General features: G+C 41.8%; 1 protein-coding gene across 4 annotated transcripts in view; it reads left to right on the forward strand.

Moving 5' to 3' along the window:
- The window catches only part of KCNJ15 (potassium inwardly rectifying channel subfamily J member 15), a 57,701-nt gene extending 53,773 nt beyond the window's left edge, over positions 1–3,928 (forward strand). For all 4 annotated transcript variants that reach the window (XM_019964215.2, XM_070796879.1, XM_070796882.1 and 1 more), the window contains one exon: positions 455–3,928. In XM_019964215.2, coding sequence (XP_019819774.1) covers positions 475–1,602 — 1,128 coding nt within the window. In that variant the 5' untranslated portion in view covers positions 455–474 and the 3' untranslated portion in view covers positions 1,603–3,928. The remainder of the gene's footprint in view (positions 1–454) is intronic.
- Positions 3,929–20,029: the final 16,101 nt, after the last annotated feature.

Here is a 20,029-nt window from a genome sequence, read left to right on the forward strand (position 1 = left end):
AAAGCGGAATATACATAAATATTCATAATACTCTGTGGGGTGGATGCTTGTGAGTATGATATCAGAAAGAGAAGATTTGCATTTGAGTGTGAAGTTCTGTTTTGACACTTTACAGCCATTATCTCATTCAACCATCACAAAAACTCTGAGAAGCAGACTGTATTCCTAGTTCACAGATTAGGTAGCTGGGGTCCAGAGAGGTTAAATAGCATGCCCCAGTCACACAGTGAGTAAGTTGGAAAGAAAGAATTTAACCCCAGTCTCTTTGTCTCCAGTCTCTGCTCCACACTCTCTCCTACCACCATCCCCAGGTACACATCCATGAATCTGGCCTTCAGTCTTCACCTTTCTTGTGAACTTCCGTGTACATTCACTTTTATCTCATAGGAGTATCCTGTTTCTACTTTCTGGACACGTGACAGTAAGGGGACATCTTCCTTTGTCCTTTCCTTAGGTGGCCCTGTGAGCTGGTCCATGGACCCGATTCACATCAGCATGGCCAGCGCGCCCCTGGTGAAGCACACCGCTGGTGCTGGCCTCAAGGCCAGCAGACCCCGAGTCATGTCCAAGAGCGGGCACAGCAACGTGAGAATTGACAAAGTGGATGGCATATATTTGCTCTACCTCCAAGACTTGTGGACCACCGTCATCGACATGAAGTGGAGATATAAGCTCACCCTGTTTGCTGCCACGTTCGTGATGACCTGGTTCCTGTTCGGGGTGATCTACTATGCCATCGCCTTTATCCATGGGGACCTGGAGCCCAGTGAGCCCCCTTCCAATCACACCCCATGCATCATGAGAGTGGACTCCCTCACTGGGGCGTTTCTGTTTTCCCTGGAATCCCAGACGACCATCGGCTACGGAGTCCGTTCCATCACCGAGGAATGCCCTCATGCCATCTTCCTCTTGGTGGCCCAGCTGGTCATCACCACCTTGATTGAGATCTTCATCACGGGCACCTTCCTGGCCAAAATCGCCAGACCCAAAAAGCGGGCGGAGACCATCAAGTTCAGCCACTGCGCCGTTATCACCAAGCAGAACGGGAAGCTGTGCTTGGTGATCCAGGTGGCCAACATGAGGAAGAGTCTCCTGATCCAGTGCCAGCTCTCAGGGAAGCTCCTCCAGACCCACGTCACCAAGGAGGGCGAGCAGATCCTCCTGAACCAGGCCACCGTCAAGTTCCACGTGGACTCCTCTTCTGAGAGCCCCTTCCTCATCCTGCCCATGACGTTCTACCATGTGCTGGATGAGACAAGCCCCCTGCGGGATCTCACCCCCCAAAACCTGAAGGAGAAGGAGTTTGAGCTGGTGGTCCTCCTCAATGCCACCGTGGAGTCCACCAGCGCCGTGTGCCAGAGCCGCACATCTTACATCCCGGAGGAGATCTACTGGGGCTTTGAGTTTGTGCCTGTCGTCTCTCTCTCGAAAACCGGCAAGTACGTGGCTGACTTCAGTCAGTTTGAACAGATCCGGAAGAGCCCGGATTGTACCTTTTACTGCGCGGATTCTGAGAAGCAGAAACTCGAAGAGAAATACAGGCAGGAGGATCAGAGGGAAAGAGAGCTGAGAACGCTTTTGCTGCAGCAGAGCAATGTCTGACGGCAGTGGTGTTGCCTCGGCTTATCTCCGAGTGGCTTTCGCATCTGAGATCCCTTCCAACACAGAGATCACCAGGGAACTGAAAATGTGTGGACACACCCTGAAACACTGCGCGTGTTACAGACCTGTTCCTCTGATCTGATGGCTTTAAACAACCTTTGCCACAACTGAAAGGGTTCCTTTCTTCAATGCTCTGTCTGAAGCGAACTCCCTAAATTCAAATTTTCCAAAAGGGGGCTGCATTTCAAAAAAGCTGGTGGAGGGCTATGGGAACAATGTCCTGCTGAGTGGACAGACATTTCAGGATGCTGATACTGAAAGGAAATGTACTTCTTATACAAAGACGTCAGCTATAATATAAGGTATTTATTCAGTCCAAGTATGAAAGACATCACAACCAAGAGCTGAAATGTGGTTCGGTATCCACTTACATTGTTGCTTTAAAACACACTCGTTTTTTTCAAGCAGAGAAAACAGTATTTATAATGGAGGCTATCTGGTCAAACATAAACTGGGGCAAAGGGACTCTGTATTCACAAAGTATAATTCCGTTTTTACCTTTTTCAGTGAATGTTGTTGTATAGAGTGAAATTGATCAAATTAGAAATGAACTGTTGTAAAAATATGCAAATGGAGCTGATGTGATTGTTCACATTAAATTTTTTGTTGAAATGTACTAGCCCCTTTTTATTTAAAATGAAGTTCACAAGCAGCACCCATCAGCATCATCCAGGAGCCTTATTAGTACATTAGCCCCACATGGGCTTAGAGAGTCATAGTCTGTATCTTAACAGAATCGCCAAATGATTCATGCAAAAATGAAATTTTGAAAAGCTTCACTCCCAACAGAGTTTCTGAAGTAACTTTCTGAAGCCAGGGGACTCTGCTCATCCCTTATCCCATTCTTTATTATGGCCCAATATTCCTTTCAGGGGTTTCCTTCCTTTCTGTTAAAATACCTTATCCACAGAGGAACTGGCATGGACATTTCAAGAGCAAAATAACACTCTTGATAGTAATGGTTGTCTCTCTCAAGTCAAGTACATGCTTGTTGATTACAATCAGCACAAAAGAAAATTTCAGCTTCATAACAATCGAAAATTTGCTCCTACTTTGAAATCCAGGAGTTTGGCTGGGGCCATGAAGAACAGGAGGAGCCAAGGCTAAGGGGTTCAAATGCAGATGACTCCTTAAAGCATGAACAAAGCTTGATACCTGATAGCATGTAAAGGGTGCTCTCAGTATTGAAATAAGTCTCATACAACTCAGTGTTACAGAGTAACGTTTGGATTTTGGCAAGATTTAGAGCATTTCTTTGGGGGCGGAGAATCAATGCGCTAGGATTGGCTAAATGTGCGAAAGGTGAACTCTCATTTCATTCAGACAAGGACAGATTTGAACATTCATTCAAGAAGAATGGATGTGCGCGTGACCCCATGTGTATGCATACACTGACCTGCACACACATAGACCTAAACACACACACACACACATACACAGGCATGCTCCTCCTGGCTCTTCCGTCATGGTTGTGGAAACCATCCACAAAGACATTTGTGATTAAGACAGCAAGTCTTCGACAAATGTGCTCATGTTTATTTGGTTCTTTAAGAATGGGAGTGCTGGGACTCGGAGCAAACAGGGCCTGTAATCTGGATTCAGGTTTTCTGTGAAACGGTGTCATATCATATGTTACCATAATCTCAAGTCTCCCTCCATTAAACAGAAAATGTGCCTGAAACCTCTGACCCGGAAGTGAACATTTAGGTATGAAAACAATGGAGTTGAAGCTGTAAAGTTTAAAAAACAATCCTAGTGCACAAGAAGTTATTGTCTTCAGTTATTCAGGAAGTTTTTTTTTTGTTTGTTTCTGTTGATCACTTTATGGCAGTTTGTTTTAGATCTTCATTCTTCTTAAAAAATCACGTTAGTGTAGTTAGATATTAGCCCTTTCAATTATTAAACTTTTTAATTGTATAATGTAGTGAAATCACAGGAAAATAATGCCTCGGCATGTTTACAATTTTTTGCTTGTACCATAAAGTTTTTTCACAGATTTACATCAGTGCTAATTTAAGTGTGATGAAGATGGGGAATCTTACATACTTATATTGTATATGGTACAATGATATGGCATAAGATTGAAAAGTCTTTCTTTATGTTCACTTTGCATATCTGTTTTGGCCAAATATGGAAGACTTGATCATCTGATCTATTGCAATACATACAAAATAAATATGTAGTTTCTCAAAACCCAATACTTGTACCAGTCAATAAATCATGTTATAAGAAACTATTCAATAAATAGCACTAAAGTTGTGTCTGATTTGAAGCTTAGTATTTTCCAAGCACACTTACTTATTATTACTTTGTACAAAATCCTTTTGTATTAACATGCTCACAAAAGGATTCAGGTGGCAAAATTATTTGATTATATCTGGACATGAATCTGACTGAAACAGACTCATACTCAACATCCAACTAAGGACAGTCAAACTAATAGAGTGTTTTGACCCATAAAAAGGGTTTTTGCATTTTGAAACATTTCCAGGGCATCAAGCCTTCTTAGTGCAATTGTTCAGAACTATCCTGTTCCATTTGAGAAATCACAATATAAACAGCAGCAAGTCAGTGTAATCTGCAAGCCGTGTCTTATGTAATAAAATGCATTGTAATGGTAACCCACTCCAGTATTCTTGCTGTGGATAGAGGAACCTGGCAGGCTACAGTCCATGGGGTAGCCAAAGAGTCAGACACAACTTTGCAACTAAACAACGACAACAGCATTGTGCTGACGTGGCATCCAGTAGGCAATGGCACCAAACAGTCCAGTAAAAATTCACTCAGTGACCAAGACAAACCATCTTTGGTTTTCTTTCTTACTTATCAGGAAATTACAGCCCAGAAATGACTCCAGAAACCTAAAAGAACTGGTTAAAAGTAAAACGAAGATCATGGCATCCGGTCCCATCACTTCATGGGAAATAGATGGGGAAACAGTGGAAACAGTGTCAGACTTTATTTTTCTGGGCTCCAAAATCACTGCACATGGTGACTGCAGCCATGAAATTAAAAGACACTTACTCCTTGGAAGGAAAGTTATGTCCAACCTGGATAGCATATTCAAAAGCAGAGACATTACTTTGCCAACAAAGGTCCGGCTAGTCAAGGCTATGGTTTTTCCTGTGGTCATGTATGGATGTGAGACTTGGACTGTGAAGAAGGCTGAGCGCCAAAGAATTGATGCTTTTGAACTGTGGTGTTGGAGAAGACACTTGAGAGTCCCTTGGACTGCAAGGAGGTCCAACCAGTCCATTCTGAAGGAGACCAGCCCTGGGATTTCTTTGGAAGGAATGATGCTAAAGCTGAAACTCCAGTAGTTTGGCCACCTCACGTGAAGAGTTGACTCATTGGAAAAGAGTCTGATGCTGGGAGGGATTGGGGGCAGGAGGAGAAGGGGACGACAGAGGATGAGGTGGCTGGATGGCATCACTGACTTGATGAACGTGAGTCTGAGTGAACTCCGGGAGTTGGTGATGGACAGGGAGGCGTGGTGTGCTGCGATGCATGGGGTCGCAAAGAGTTGGACACGACTGAGCGACTGAACTGAACTGAACTGAACTGAAAAGTAAAAAGTGCCATGAATGAGTGGACTAGATATTTAGACAATTATTTCGTCTGATTTTTCTCTGAATTGACTGATTTCAATCCCATAAAAATGTAAATTTTGTTGTATTCAGTCTCTCAATCATGTTTGACTCTTTGTGACCCCAAGGACTGCAGCATGCCAGGCTTCCCTTATCCTTTGCTATCTCCTGGAGTTTGCTCAAACTCATGTCCATCAAATCAGTGATGCCATCCAACCATCTCATCCTCTGTCACCCCCTTCTCCTCTTGACCTCAGTCTTTCCCAGCATCAGGGTCTTTTCTGAAGAGTCAGCTTTTCATATCAGGTGGTCAAAGTATTGGAGCTTCAGCATCAATCCTTCCAATGAATATTCAGGGTTGATTAAATGAGTCAGACTTTTTTAAAAAGGGACACTTCTGCAGGATGACTCTTTCTTCCTTCTTGAATCCTCAGGACTCCATCTGGAGAAAGAAGAAAAGAAAAAAGCAAAGTCAGGAAGACCTGAAGCCTTTGCCCTGGTACCTCAGTAAAGGAGCAGCCTCATCTTCAGGCATGGTTCTGTACCTGGTCTCTGGTCAAAGAGTTAGACATCCAATGATGTGACAATAGCAAACCGTCCAGCCTCTCGCTCTTGGCTTTCATGCATCTGTTAAATATTTGAAATAGCTAGTTTTGAATGCAGGCTATTTTATCATAGCCTTCTGGAAGGGATTTTTTTCTCAAGTGAAAGGTGGCAGCATTTCAAGTCTTAATTTCCAAGTTCTGCACTTTGCATGTGTGTGTCAGCAATTGACTCTGTGTAAGTCCAAGGTGCACTTAATTTTCTTCCCTTAGAAAGACTTAGCCCTGAAGGTCTAAAGCTTAACATTTCACTTCTAATTGATTAACTATTAATACATACACTTTGCCTTTTGTGAATTTCAGTTTATCTTTAATCAGAATGTCCTGCCAACCCGTCCTTGGGTTTCTGGGCAGCAAAGAGTGGCTTATTCTCTCAGAGTAAGGTACCTTGTAAGAAGACTTTGAGTCTCCAGAGTAAGAATTTGCAATGAAAAAGTATAATTAGAGTTTAATTTTATAATTAGATTAAAAAAATAAAGCAGTTACTTAACTTCTTGAGGCATTTGTATATTCTTTGGTAGACTTTTTCGTAATTGCTGTTCTGTTGTTTTGATTTTTTAAAAGAAATCTGAAACAAAGTCTTTGTCTTCAGAGTAAGGAAGGCAGTGAGAAAGGTGTAAAAAAAAAAAAAGCTAATAGTTGACTTAGCTAGGCTTCCATGTAAACAGACTTCTGCCAGTGAAAAAGAACTTCAGAGAAAATATTGCTCATTCAGTCTCACATTACAACAAACCATCATCATATCCTTTGGCTTCCCAGGGGTAGCAATTTTCCTAACTCTTAAGAAACATTGATGAATTAAGTCCAACATTTTTTTCCAAAATTTTTCCACTAGATACATAATGAGAGAGAAACACGAGGCAAAAATAAAGCTCCAGGCATTTCACTTCATCTTCATCCTCTGTCAGCTCTCCTGAGTCAGTTTCCTCTCAACTGCCCATGTGCTTGGTTGTCTATACCTCATCCTTGCCAACCATTCTAGCAAGCCAAATAAACCCGTGGGTTAAAAATAAACAATCCAAATTAGTAGTAATAATTTGTACTAGGCATCTATTTAGATGCCTAAAAACTGGGGATAGGAACTCTTATCTTTCAATGAGTACGTTGCTAGTATGTTAAAATAGAAGACAGAGAAAAAGTGTTGATTGGAGTGGATAGTTAATTCCTAATAAAATTACAAGAATTGATTATGGAAGTCAAAAGGTGTAATTGGCACATGAGCATAAATGCCAAAGGTGTCATATATGTGGATAAAGGCCATGTGACTAGTAAAGGTAGTGCAGCGCATGCGAGCTCAGTCGTGTCCAGCTCTTTGTGACCCCAAGGACTGTAGCCCACTGCTCTCCTCTGTCCATGGGATTCTTGTCTTGCTCCAGACAAGAATACTAGAGTGGGTTGCATTTCCTCCTTCAGGGGATCTTCACAACTCAGGGATTGAACCCATGTCTCCTGCATTGGTAGGCAGATTCTTTACCTCTGTGCCACCTAGAAAGCCCCCTAGTAAAGATAATTTCAGCCAAATGCAGGGACTTTGGGTAAATTCTGGGCATGCTCTTTGTTTATCACAGAAAGGCTGGGAACAATGGGCACATCATTTTGTATTACTAACCACCACTAGATGGGTAAAACCAAAGATAAAGGCATCTGCCTAAAAGCCCATTACCACGTTTTTTTGTTTAACAGCTCCAACCTTGTGATGTACTTAGCTATGATCTTATCTTTCCTCAAGGCTAAATCTTATCTACTATACATGCCTTCACAACAATCTAAGATATCTAATTTCACCCCTCAAAAATATTCATGTTAGACATAGAACCTTCTCAAATTTAGACTCTAAGGGGGCTACTACAATTGATTGCATAGTACACATTCTCTTAGGAAAAAAATCAGAAGCTGTTGATTTCGAGCTAAGATGTATGACCTTTTAGCTTATTATTCCTATGATTGTTATTATTGCTAATGTCTTTAATATTGCTGAAAAAGTAAAGAGTTCCAAGAGCATGATTGGATGGGAGTTCAAAGGAATGACTTTTTTTTTTTTTGTCCGTTTACTATAAGGTAACCATATTCTTTCATCTGCAATCAAATCTTAAGACTAAGGATGTTGCATGAAATAAAATCATTACAGGAAGTATGACGGTATCAGGGACTTTTTACAAAAACAAACTTCCAGATCACAAGAGGAAGCTGTGTTTGTGTGCTGACAGAAAGTATTTAACAGCAGTCAGGAGAGGAAGGCAGGATGACAGCCAACTTGGATCTATTTTTGAAGAATTATTTCTGTAGAGTGTCATGGAATTGTAAGTTACAAAAAAGAATGCTTTGGTAAACAGTCTTCTCCATTCCAAAAGGACTCACTCCAAAATACCACTTAATGAAATTCACGGGAATGTTATGAAGATGGAAATCCCAAATGACAGGCAGACTTTACAAGCGAACAGTCCTACTTTTTGTAAATCCTGGCAGTGTGCATTTACCAAAATCTCCGTCACACCATGCTCTCTTGCTATATATAGCACTCCATCTGATCTGATCGCTATACCATGCGGCAAGATGCATGTCCTTGCTTTCTTCTGATTTTTAACTAGTCTTAAATTTGTCTTAGCGTAGCAGTGACTCCTGCTTCTCAAGGTTGAGCTACTCTTTGGTACATTTTAGAAATCTCAAATTAACGTGTGTGTACTCAGTCACTACTGAACCCAATGACCAATCAGCTTTAAATAGGTCTTTTTACTTTCTATGGATTCATCCCTCTATTTATCAAACCATTTCTTGTTTTTATATGTAACTCTATCACCTGTCTTTAATTATATATATAGAATCACTCTCATCTGTAAAATAATAGCAAATACAATAAAGCTAATTTTGAAGTCTTGAGTTTCTTCTCATTTTATTGGAAGGGTTATGATGTTATAGTTCATGCTTTGATGGACAAGGATTTAATATTTTCCTAGAGAGCTCAGAAGAAAATTCTCATTTGAAACATCTTTTTCTGATGATGGTAATTACAATAATTTGGGGATAAGCAGGTACTTTTTAAGATGGTATTTTCTACCAGGGCCTAAAGGAATGTATTTTGTTTCTTTTCTAATCAAAGAAAAGAATATGAAATTTCTACCTTATGTCTTTCTTTTGCCGTGATGTTCTACTTGCTCATTTTATTTTAGTCAATGATTAAAGATCAAGTTAACAATTTAACAACATCCTTTCTGCACCTTATTTCTTACTAAAGTTTCTTGTACTCCATTGCCTTTTTACTTTTATGGGTAAAAAGAAAGCACATAATTATATAAGCCTTAAAGGTATCAGTATGGGTGTGACCGCAAAGCAGCACAGCTGTTTAAGATCCACACTGTAGAGATTTGTACCCAAGAGACAGCCACGGTCCTCCTATGGGGACACCACACACACACACACACACAACAAAGTGGCTGCCACAGCTCCAAACTTTCTACAGGTGTTTCTTGGAACTGCTCTTTTGAAATCTTGGGTGATTCATTGTGGTATTTTCAGTGATGGCAAGATAAGTTTCTTTTAGTGAGCATGTGATAGGTGGAAATATAAAAGGCTGGTGCATATGGTAGGAAGTCAAATTGGAGGATGCTGTTTGGGCCAAAAAAAAAAAAAGTTTTCCAGAAAGTGCACAGTAATCTGGAATACAGTAATAAGGCTCATCAGTTTGGAGGACATTTTATTAATTTCAATTTGCATGAAATTTCTCAGACACATATCATCTATTCCATTATCTCAAGCATCTGCTTGCCCTCGTGGGATGACCTTGGCCAAGAACTGAGCTGTCTATGTTCAAGACATGAAAGAGGTTTGCCTCCACCACACCATGTCTTTGTGGCGGTGAATGTATGGGGCGTTGTCACAGCAGCACGGGAGCTTTGCTCTGGGCTGGAAACACAGCATCCTGGCAGCCATAATTTCTCTTCTCAGAAATCCTTGATTTCAGATAAACAAGCTTTGTGGTTTAATTTTTAATGCAAAAGTCCATATTCTTTCCAGAAACTTCTACCTAATTTGAGGTTTTAGTCCCCAAATTTTCTATCCCTTTACTTGAATTTTACACTTCCTCTATAGTACCTCATGCTTTTGGTCAGTCGCTAAGTCACATCTGACTCTTTGTGACACCATGGACTAAGTAGCCCACCAGCCTCCTCTGTCCATGGGATTTTCCAGGTAAGAATACTGGAGGGGGTTGCCATTTCTTTCTTCAGGGAATCTTCTCGACCCAGGGATCAAACCTGTGTCTCCTGCATTGACAGGCAGATTCTTACTGAACCACCAGGGAATCTCGTATTTGAATGTCCCACATGTGTTCGCACCAGCCTCTAGAGCTGTTTTCTGTATCTTTCTTGTTTACCTCTATTAATCTGTCAGATCTCAGTTTATATGTGGTTTGAAGATCTGCATGTGATTTAGAGATCTGCCATAAGTCTGCTGTAAGCAACAGACACCCCATTCTGCACCAACATGGAACTATATGTGGTTTTCCTAACCTTCATTCCCACCATCAATCGGGCTGACCTGGTACATGGGAAGCATGTTGTAGCGTGTTCTGTTGCAACATGCCTCTTCTACTTATATAAGCCACACACACACACACACACACACACATGCACACAAGCCCCAAGCCTTCCAGTCTCAACTTGGATTTGCAGAGAGCAAATAAGACACACACTCATAGGTTCTTAATGCTTTAAGCCACTTCAAAACACTTACTGGTCCATTTTATAGCCAATGAAGGAAGTGTAGCATGTCTAGTTTCTGTACTTTACAGAAGACCCTACAGCGAACTGAGGTTCAATGTCTCATCCCGTGTCACCCAACAAACCAGTGCAGTGATGTAGGTCTCTCCCTTCTGGTCTAATAGTCCATCCCCTAGATTTACAACATGGGAATTTCACCATGGAGCTGGTTTCTCCATGTGATGGGTCAAAACCAGAGCTTGGTGATGATAGAATAGATCAACCAGGGAAAGCATGAATCTGGGAGCCTGGAATAATTATATGGAGGTCCTGAATGCTACCAGGGGTCTGTTACTCAGAGGCTGAGCATATGGGATAAGTATTCAGAAGGTAGAAATGATATTAATCCATCAGGTGAAAGAAAAGAGCACAGGAATATGAACACTGCTCACTAAGATTTAAACAAAGCCAACAAACCGACTGTTTATCTGAGTAGGGATGAACAGTTGGCCGAAGAATCGACAGAGTGGTAACCAGAATTAAGAAATTCCAGAGGAAGATCTTGGTGGCCAAGTGTATGTAGCTAGTTCGCTTCTAAGTTCCTTACATCCATTATGATTGAGTTGTATCTCCTTAAATCAGGTAAGCATTGTTGTTGTTGCTGTTAAGTCACTAAACCATGTTTGACTCTTTCATGACCCTATGGACTATAGCCCGTGAGGCTCTTCTGTCCATGGGATTCCCCAGGCAAGAAGAGTGGAGCAGGTGGCCATTTCCTTCTCCTGGGGATCTTCCCAACCCGGGGATTGAACCCACATCTCCTGCATTAGCAGGTGGATTCTTTACCACCGAGCTACCATGGAAGCAAGTGTGTCACGATCCCCATTTTATAGGTGATAAAACTGAAGTTCAGAGAAGTTAAACAACTTGGCTAAAGTCACATAGCTAAGAAGTGACAGAGCTGGGAGGAAAACCCAGGACTGACCAAAGTGAAAGTCCATCTTCCTTCCTAAGCTCTTTTCCTACAAAGGAGCCTAGAGGATTTGGTGGTTGATATTCTTGGAACAAAGGAGCCTGGAGGATTTGGTAGTTGATGTTCTTGGAACAAAGAAGTCATTGTTCAGCTTTCATGTGTTTTTGTCAAGTGAAAACAAACCACAGTTGAGTTGCTATGTTGCCACAAACCTGACCCCTGGAAGCTAAACTAATACTGAAGAGCAGCAAGGCAAATAATAAGGGGTTTGTCCAAGTGCTGCCAATACCATTAGAGTGGTAAGTTTCCAAGGGGTTATTTTGCTGAGTTCTGAAAACCTGACTTGCAAGAATTTATACTGGGCTTTTCAGAGAACCTCCAAGAGATATTTGGAGATCATTTTAAGATCTTGGCTGATGGAGAGACAAAGAGTGCTGTGTAGAGATGAGCAATCACTACAGAACCGATAGATACCCTAGAATTTGATCCTGAGTGTAGGTGACCTAGTGGGGACAAGTGAGTGGCCCTGGAAGATGCAGTCACTGCTACCATAATGACCAGGGTTAAGCAGGCAGGCTCAGAACCCAGACACCAAGAAAAGCTAGAAACACAGGGCAAACATGCCAGGGAAGTTGACTGTGGAGTGAAGTTCTGACAGATATGTCCTGATGCTCAGGAAGACCGAGCTGAAAATCTCCCTATTTCACAGACAGGTGGGTAAAGAGAGGAGCAAGTGAGAGAGACATAGTGAATAAATCCACCACAAAGAGGGGAGATCAAGGGAGTGAACTTCAGGACCCAAACCCACGGCAGGCAAATCAGAGACAGGACCCAACTCCCAGGAAGAGTCAGTGAAGAAAGGAAACAAGCAAAACCTTGTTTCTGGGTCTAAAATCTAAGGCTGGAAGTCAGGCATAAAAAGGCTGACCACAACAGGAGTTGCTGCTCACTCAGTTGTGTCTGACATTTTGTGACCCCATGGACTATAGCATGCCAGCCTCCTCTGTCCTCTACTATCTTCTGAAGCTTGCTCAAATTCATGTCCATTGAGGCGGTGATGCTATGTAACCATCTCATCCTCTGCCCCCCCTTCGCCTTCTGCTCTCCATTTTCCCCAGCATCAGGGTCTTTTCCAATGAATCAGCTCTTCGCATCAGGTGGCCAAAGTATTGGAGCTTCAGCATCAGCATCAGCATCATTTCTTCCAATGAAGATTCAGGGTTGATTTCCTTTAGGATTGACTGATTTGATCTTGTTGTCGGAGAGACTCTCAGAGTCTTCTCCAACACCACAATTTGAAAGCATCAGTTTTTTGGTGCCCAGCCTTCCTTATGGTCCAACTCTCACATCTGTACATGACTACTAGATAAACCATAGCTTTCACTCTACAGACTTTTGTTGGCAAAGGGATATCTCTGCTTTTTAATACACTGTCTAGGTTTATCATGGCTTTCCTTCCAAGGAGCAAGCCTCATTAAATTTCATGGCTGCAGTCACTGTTATTGCATTAGAGGATAAAAGCAGATTCCTGGGAGGGAGGATTCCCAGATTCCTGGGAGGGCCATTTGTATTCTTTCCCTAGGGCTGCTGTGACAGATTACAAACTTGATGATTTAAAATAGTGGAAATTTGTTAACTTAAAGTTCTGGAGGCAAGAAGTCTGAAGTCAGCATAGGCAGGGTTGTGGCCCTCTGAGACCTGTAGGATGGGGTTCTTCCTAGCCTCCTCCAGCTTCTGGTATCCCCAGAAGCTCCTTAGCTTGAGGCAGCATCATGCCAACCTCTGCCTCCATGTTCCCATGGTCTTTTCCCCTTGTCTTCACACTGTCTGCTCTCTCTGTGTGTCTGTCTCTGTGTTCAAATTTCCTCCTTTTTGTTTTTATAAGGACAAAAGTTAGATGAGGGACCTCTCAATGAGTTCATTTTATCTTTGTAAGAAATTTATTTCCAAATTAGGTCCCATTCCAAGGCACTAGGAATTGGGACTTCCTCGTGTTTCTTTGAGGGGACACAATTCAATCTATAACACTTTTCTTTCCTTTCTGCTTCCTCACCAGCTTGGTTATGCTCAGCCTCCTTTCATTCCCCCTGAAAGAGATGAAGGGTCCCTCTGGTGATGGTGATTGTCCTTGGTTCCCCAGTTCTTCAGAATAGACAGGCAAAGCAAACTTGCAGCAGATGCTCTGTTGTTAAAAGCTATGCCAGTGGATGCTTTTAGATACTGCTGAGAGGGCTTTCCGTTCTCAGTGTAGAGAACAAAATGTCTTCTTCCTCGGATGTTCTGTCCACTATTTCTGTACACAGGAAGACTTTTTAACCCTGGTTTTCAAATAGTCAGAGGCTAGTTTTAGCTTCCACGAGTTAATCATACACTGGGCTTCCTCTTCCAAGTGCTATCCACCAAGAGTTTGCTGATTTCCCAAGACATGAAAGTACTTGACTTTGAAATGCATTTCATAATTCTGTGTCTGTCATTCTGGGGCATTTCATGTCTCCTCCTGCAGAGATTACTAAAAACCCTTCCTTCAACCAAGACATGCTTCTTGGAGACGGCTCTGTAGCCATTGCCAGTTCACATGCTGTAGTATCCTGGAGTTCGCCCATGCTTGCTTCATGCTGCTGAATCAGATAGCACCATGTCATTCAGGGAACAATGCTCTTATATCCTGTTATCTTGCCCAAAGCATCTCCTCCTCCAGGGCAGGAAACCTGAGACCCTCACTTGTCTTCTCCTGCTCCCTCATCACCAGTATCTAAAGCATTACCCACCCCTGTCTTTCAGTTCAGTTCGGTTTAGTTCAGTTGCTCAGTCATGTCCGACTCTTTGCAACCCCATGAATCGCAGCATGCCAGGCCTCCCTGTCCATCGCCAATTCCCGGAGTTCACTCAAACTCACGTCCATTGAGTCAGTGATGCCATCCAGCCATCTCATCTTCTGTCATCCCGTTCTCCTCCTGCCCCCAATCCCTCCCAGCATCAGACTCTTTTCCAATGAGTCAACTCTTCGCATGAGGTGGCCAAAGTACTGGAGTTTCAGCTTTAGCATCATTCCTTCCAAAGAAATCCCAGGGCCGATCTCCTTCAGAATGGACTGGTTGGATCTCCTGGCAGTCCAAGGGACTCTCAAGAGTCTTCTCCAACACCACAGTTCAAAGCATCAATTCTTTGGCGCTCAGCTTTCTTCACAGTTCAACTCTCACATCCATACATGACCACAGGAAAAACCATAGCCTTGACTAGATGGACCTTTGTTGGCAAAATAACATCTCTGCTTTTGAATATGCTATCTAGGTTGGACATAACTTTCCTTCCAAGGAGTAAACGTCTTTTAATTTCATGGCTGCAGTCACCATGTGCAGTGATTTTGGAGCCCCAAAAAATAAAGTCTGACACTGTTTCCACTGTTTTCCCATCTATTTCCCATGAAGTGATGGGACCAGATGCCATGATCTTCGTTTTCTGAATGTTGAATTTTAAGCCAACTTTTTCACTCTCCTCTTTCACCTTCATCAAGAGGCTTTTTAGTTCCTCTTCACTTTCTGCCATAAGGGTGGTGTCATCTGCATATCTGAGGTTATTGATATTTCTCCTGGCAATCTTGATTCCAGCTTGTGCTTCTTCCAGCCCAGAGTTTCTCATGATGTACTCTGCGTAGAAGTTAAATAAGCAGAGTGACAATATGCAGCCTTGACGTACTCCTTTTCCTATTTGGAACCAGTCTGTTGTTCCATGTCCAGTTCTAACTAACTGTTGATTCCTGACCTGCATACGAATTTCTCAAGAGGCAGGTCAGGTGGTCTGGTATTCCCATCTCTTTCAGAATTTTCCACAGTTTATTGAGATCCACACAGTCAAAGGCTTTGGCATAATCAATAAAGCAAAAATAGATGTTTTTCTGTAACTCTCTTGCTTTTTCCATGATCCAGCAGATGTTGGCAATTTGGTCTCTGGTTCCTCTGCCTTTTCTAAAACCAGCTTGAACATCTGGAAGTTCACGGTTCACATATTGCTTAGGCCTGGCTTGGAGAATTTTGAGCATTACTTTATTAGCATGTGAGATGAGTGCAATTGTGCGGTAGTTTGAGCATTCTTTGGCATTGCCTTTCTTTGGGATTGGAATGAAAACTGACCTTTTCCAGTCCTATGGCCAATGCTGAGTTTTCCAAATTTGCTGGCATATTGAGTGCAGCACTTTCACAGCAACGTCTTTGAGGATTTGAAATAGCGCAACTGGAATTCCATCACTTCCACTAGCTTTGTTCGTAATGATGCTTTCTAAGGCCCACTTGACTTCACATTCCAGGATGTCTGGCTCTAGGTGAGTGAGTGATCACACCATCGTGATTATCTGGGTCATGAAGATCTTTTTTGTACAGTTCTTCTGTGTATTCTTGCCACCTCTTCTTAATATCTTCTGCTTCCATTAGGTCCATACCATTTCTGTCCTTTATCGAGCCCATCTTTGCATGAAATGTTCCCTTGGTATCTCTAATTTTCTTGAAGAGATCTCTAATCTTTCCCATTCTGTTGTTTTCCTCTATTTCTTTGCATTGATCACTGAAGAAGGCTTTTTTATCTCTTCTTGCTATTCTTTGGAACTCTGCATTCAGGTGCTTATATCTTTCCTTTTCTCCTTTGGTTTTCACTTCTCTTCTTTTCACAGCTATTTGTAAAGGCTCCCCAGACAGCCATTTTGCTTTTTTACATTTCTTTTCCATGGGGATGGTCTTGATCCTTGTCTCCTGTACAATGTCACAAACCTCATTCCATAGTTCATCAGGCAATCTATCTATCAGATCTAGGCCCTTAAATCTATTTCTCACTTCCACTGTATAATCATAAAGGCTTTGATTTAGGTCATACCTGAATGGTCTAGCGGTTTTCCCTGCTTTCTTCAATTTAAGTCTGAATTTGGCAATAAGGAGTTCATGATCTGAGCTATAGTCAGCTCCTGGTCTTGTTTTTGTTGACTGTATAGAGCTTTTCCATCTTTAGCTGCAAAGAATATAATCAATCTGATTTTGGTGTTGACTATCTGGTGATGTCCATGTGTAGAGTCTTCTCTTGTGATGTTGGAAGAGGGTGTTTGCTATGACCAGTGCATTTTCTTGGCAAAGCTCTATTAGTCTTTGCCCTGCTTCATTCTGTATTCCAAGGCCAAATTTGCCTGTTATTCCAGGTGATTCTTGACTTCCTACTTTTGCATTCCCATTCCCTATAATGAAAAGGACATCTTTTTGGGGTGTTCATTCTAAAAGGTCTTATAGGTCTTCATAGAAGACCCCTGTCTTTACTACCCCTGAAATGGCTCTCAAATCAGTTTCTTTGCTCTCATTCTAATTGTTCCTCCCTTAGCTCAGGCCACCATCCTCTGTTATCTGTGTCTTTGAAAAGTTTTACACTTGGCTGTACCACCTCTAGTCTTTCTCCCTCCCACTCCATCACATTGTGCCCATGCTAAAATTCATCATATTAAAATCCAATTATATGATTTTCTCACTCAAAACCTTATCCTTCAAAATAAAGGTCACCTGTCCTAAAAATCAATGATTTAAGCTCTAGCTTCAAGAAGTTTTAAAAACAAAACTGAATTCAAGATGAATTATAAAGAACAATGAAATAGAAAAATCCATATATAACAATTTTCCTTCTGGTAACAAACTTATCCTCCACAGATAACAGCTGGGTGGGGCTGGGAAACATATTAAATCAACTACTCAACTCTTTGGAGTGAACAAAGGCAAGGAAACATTTGAGGAAAGTTGAAACTCGTAGGAAGCAGTGAGAAGGGGGGAATATCCCCATCTTTCCAGCTTTGCCCAAAGGAAAATTGCAACTGTGGTGTTTCATGGGTCAACTAAAACACCAATGGAAAGTTAGTACGTTTCTGGCTCAGGAGAAAAGGGAAGGTGCCCAGGGCAATCAGAGCTACTGGAGGGTGGGATCAATCCAAGAAAGGAAAGAGCACATACTGTGAATCCTGTCTGTACATAAACTCCAGAAAAGTCTGTGGGTGACCACTGAACCATACACATGTAGGGCAGACTGCAAAGTCTAAATTGAGAACATAGCTACTAAATAACCACAGGTGAAATCAAGTTTGAATTTTAACTCTGAACAAGTTGATTGCCTGCTCAAAGAAAAAAAAAAAAAAAAACATTAGCACACTGTGTAAGAAGAGAACAGAATTCAGATTATCTACAACTTGACTTAGAAAATGTTTAGGATACAATTCCAAATTAAATGACATATGAAGAACCAAGAAAATGTGACCTAGTCTCAAGAGAAAAGACAATTAACAGGGGCCAACCCTAAGATGGCAATTGCTAAAACTATGGTCAATGAGGTAGAGAAAATACGACAATGAATGAAAAAAAAAAAAAAAAGATAAACCTTACTACAGGCATATAACATATAAATCAGGACTGAGAAGAAATTTTGGAACTGAAAAATGAAATATCTGAAATTTAAAAATTCACTAGATAGGTTGAATAGGACAATGGATATGAAAAGGAAAGGGTGAGTGAACTTGAATATATATCAGCAGAGTTATCCAAACTAAAGAAGAAAAAGAAAAAAAGACTTCAGAAAGGTAATAAGTCCCAGGGATCTGCAGAATAATGTCAAATATATAATGCACAATTAAGCTGAGAAACAGCCATTCCATTCTTAGGAATTATCCAAGTGAAATGAAAACATATGTCCACTCAAAGGCTTATTCTTAACTGTTCATGGAAGTTTGATTCGTAATAGCCAGTAAATCTATGAACAGCCAAAATGTTCATCAGTAGGCAAATGGATGAGAAAATCTGATCTACCCATTGTTTCTGTCATTCAGTCACCCAGTCATGTCTGAGTCTTTGTGACCCCATGGACTACAGCACAACAGGCCTCTCTGTCCCTCACATCTCCCAGGATTTGCCCAAGTTCATGTCTATTGTGTGTCAGTGATGCCACCCAGTCATTTCATCCTCTGACACCCTCTTCTTCTGCCCTCAGTCTTTCCCAGCATCAGGGACTTTCCCAATGAGTCAGCTGTTCGTATCAGGTGACCAAAATACTGGAGCTTCAGCTTCAGCATCAGTCCTTCCAATGAGTATTCAGGGTTGATTTCCTTTAAGATTGACTGGTTTGATCACCTCGCTCTTCAAAGGACTCTCAAGAGTTTTCTCCAGGACCATAGTTCAGGGGCATCAATTCACTGGGGCTCTGCCCTCTTTACGGTCCAGCTCTCACAGCCGTACATGACCACTGGGAAGATCATAGCCTTGACTCTATGGACCTTTGTTGGCAGAGTGATATCTCTGATTTTCAACATACTGTGTCTAGGTTTGTCATAGCTTTCCTTTCAAGAAGCAATCGCCTGCTGATTTTATGGCTACAGTCACCATCTGCAGTGATTTCAGAGCCCAAGAAGAGGAAATCTGTCACTACTTCCACCTTCTCCCTTTCTATTTGCCATGAAGTAATGGGTCACTTCATGGAAAATAGATGGGGAAACAGTGGAAACAGTGTCAGACTTTATTTTGGGGGGCTCCAAAATCACAGCAGATGGTGACTGCAGCTATGAAATTAAAAGACGCTTACTCCTTGGAAGAAAAGTTATGACCAACCTAGATAGCATATTGAAAAGCAGAGACATTACTTTGCCAACAAAGGTCCATCTAGTCAAGGCTATGGTTTTTCCAGTGGTCATGTATGGATGCAAGAGTTGGACTGTGAAGAAAGCCCAGAGCTGAAGAATTGATGCTTTTGAACTGTGGTGTTGGAGAAGACTCTTGAGAGTCCCTTGGACTTCAAGGAGATCCAACCAGTCCATTCTAAAAGAGATCAGCCCTGGGTGTTCTTTGGAAGGACTGATGCTAAAGCTGAAGCTCCAATACTTTGGCCACCTCATTTGAAGAGTTGACTCATTGGAAAAGACTCTGATGCTGGGAGGGATTGAGGGCAGGAGGAGAAGGGGACAACAGAGGATGAGATGGCTGGCTGGCATCACCGACTAGATGGATGTGAGTTTGAGTGAACTCTGGGAGATGGTGATGGACAGGGAGGCCTGGCATGCTGCGATTCATGGGGTCACAAAGAGTCAGACACAACTGAGCAACTGAACTGAACTAAACTGAATGGGGCCGGATGCCCTGATCTTAATTTTTTAATTTTTTTTTGTTTAATTCAAAAAAAATTTTAATATAAATTTATTTATTTTAATTGGAGGCTAATTACTTTACAATATTGTATTGGTTTTGCCATACATCAACATGAATCCACCACGGGTATATACGTGTTTCCCATCCTGAACCCTCCTCCCACCTCCCTCCCCGTACCATCCCTCTGGGTCATCCCAGTGCACCAGCCCCAAGCATCCAGTTTTATGCATTGAACCTGGACTGGGGATTCATTTCATATATGATATTATACATGTTTCAATGCCATTCTCCCAAATCATCCCACCCTCTCCCTCTCCCACAGAGTCCAAAAGACTGTTCTATACATCTGTGTCTCTTTTGCTGT

The sequence above is a fragment of the Bos indicus genome, chromosome 1 (assembly GCF_029378745.1).
Source record: "Bos indicus isolate NIAB-ARS_2022 breed Sahiwal x Tharparkar chromosome 1, NIAB-ARS_B.indTharparkar_mat_pri_1.0, whole genome shotgun sequence".
Taxonomy (NCBI): domain Eukaryota; kingdom Metazoa; phylum Chordata; class Mammalia; order Artiodactyla; family Bovidae; genus Bos; species Bos indicus.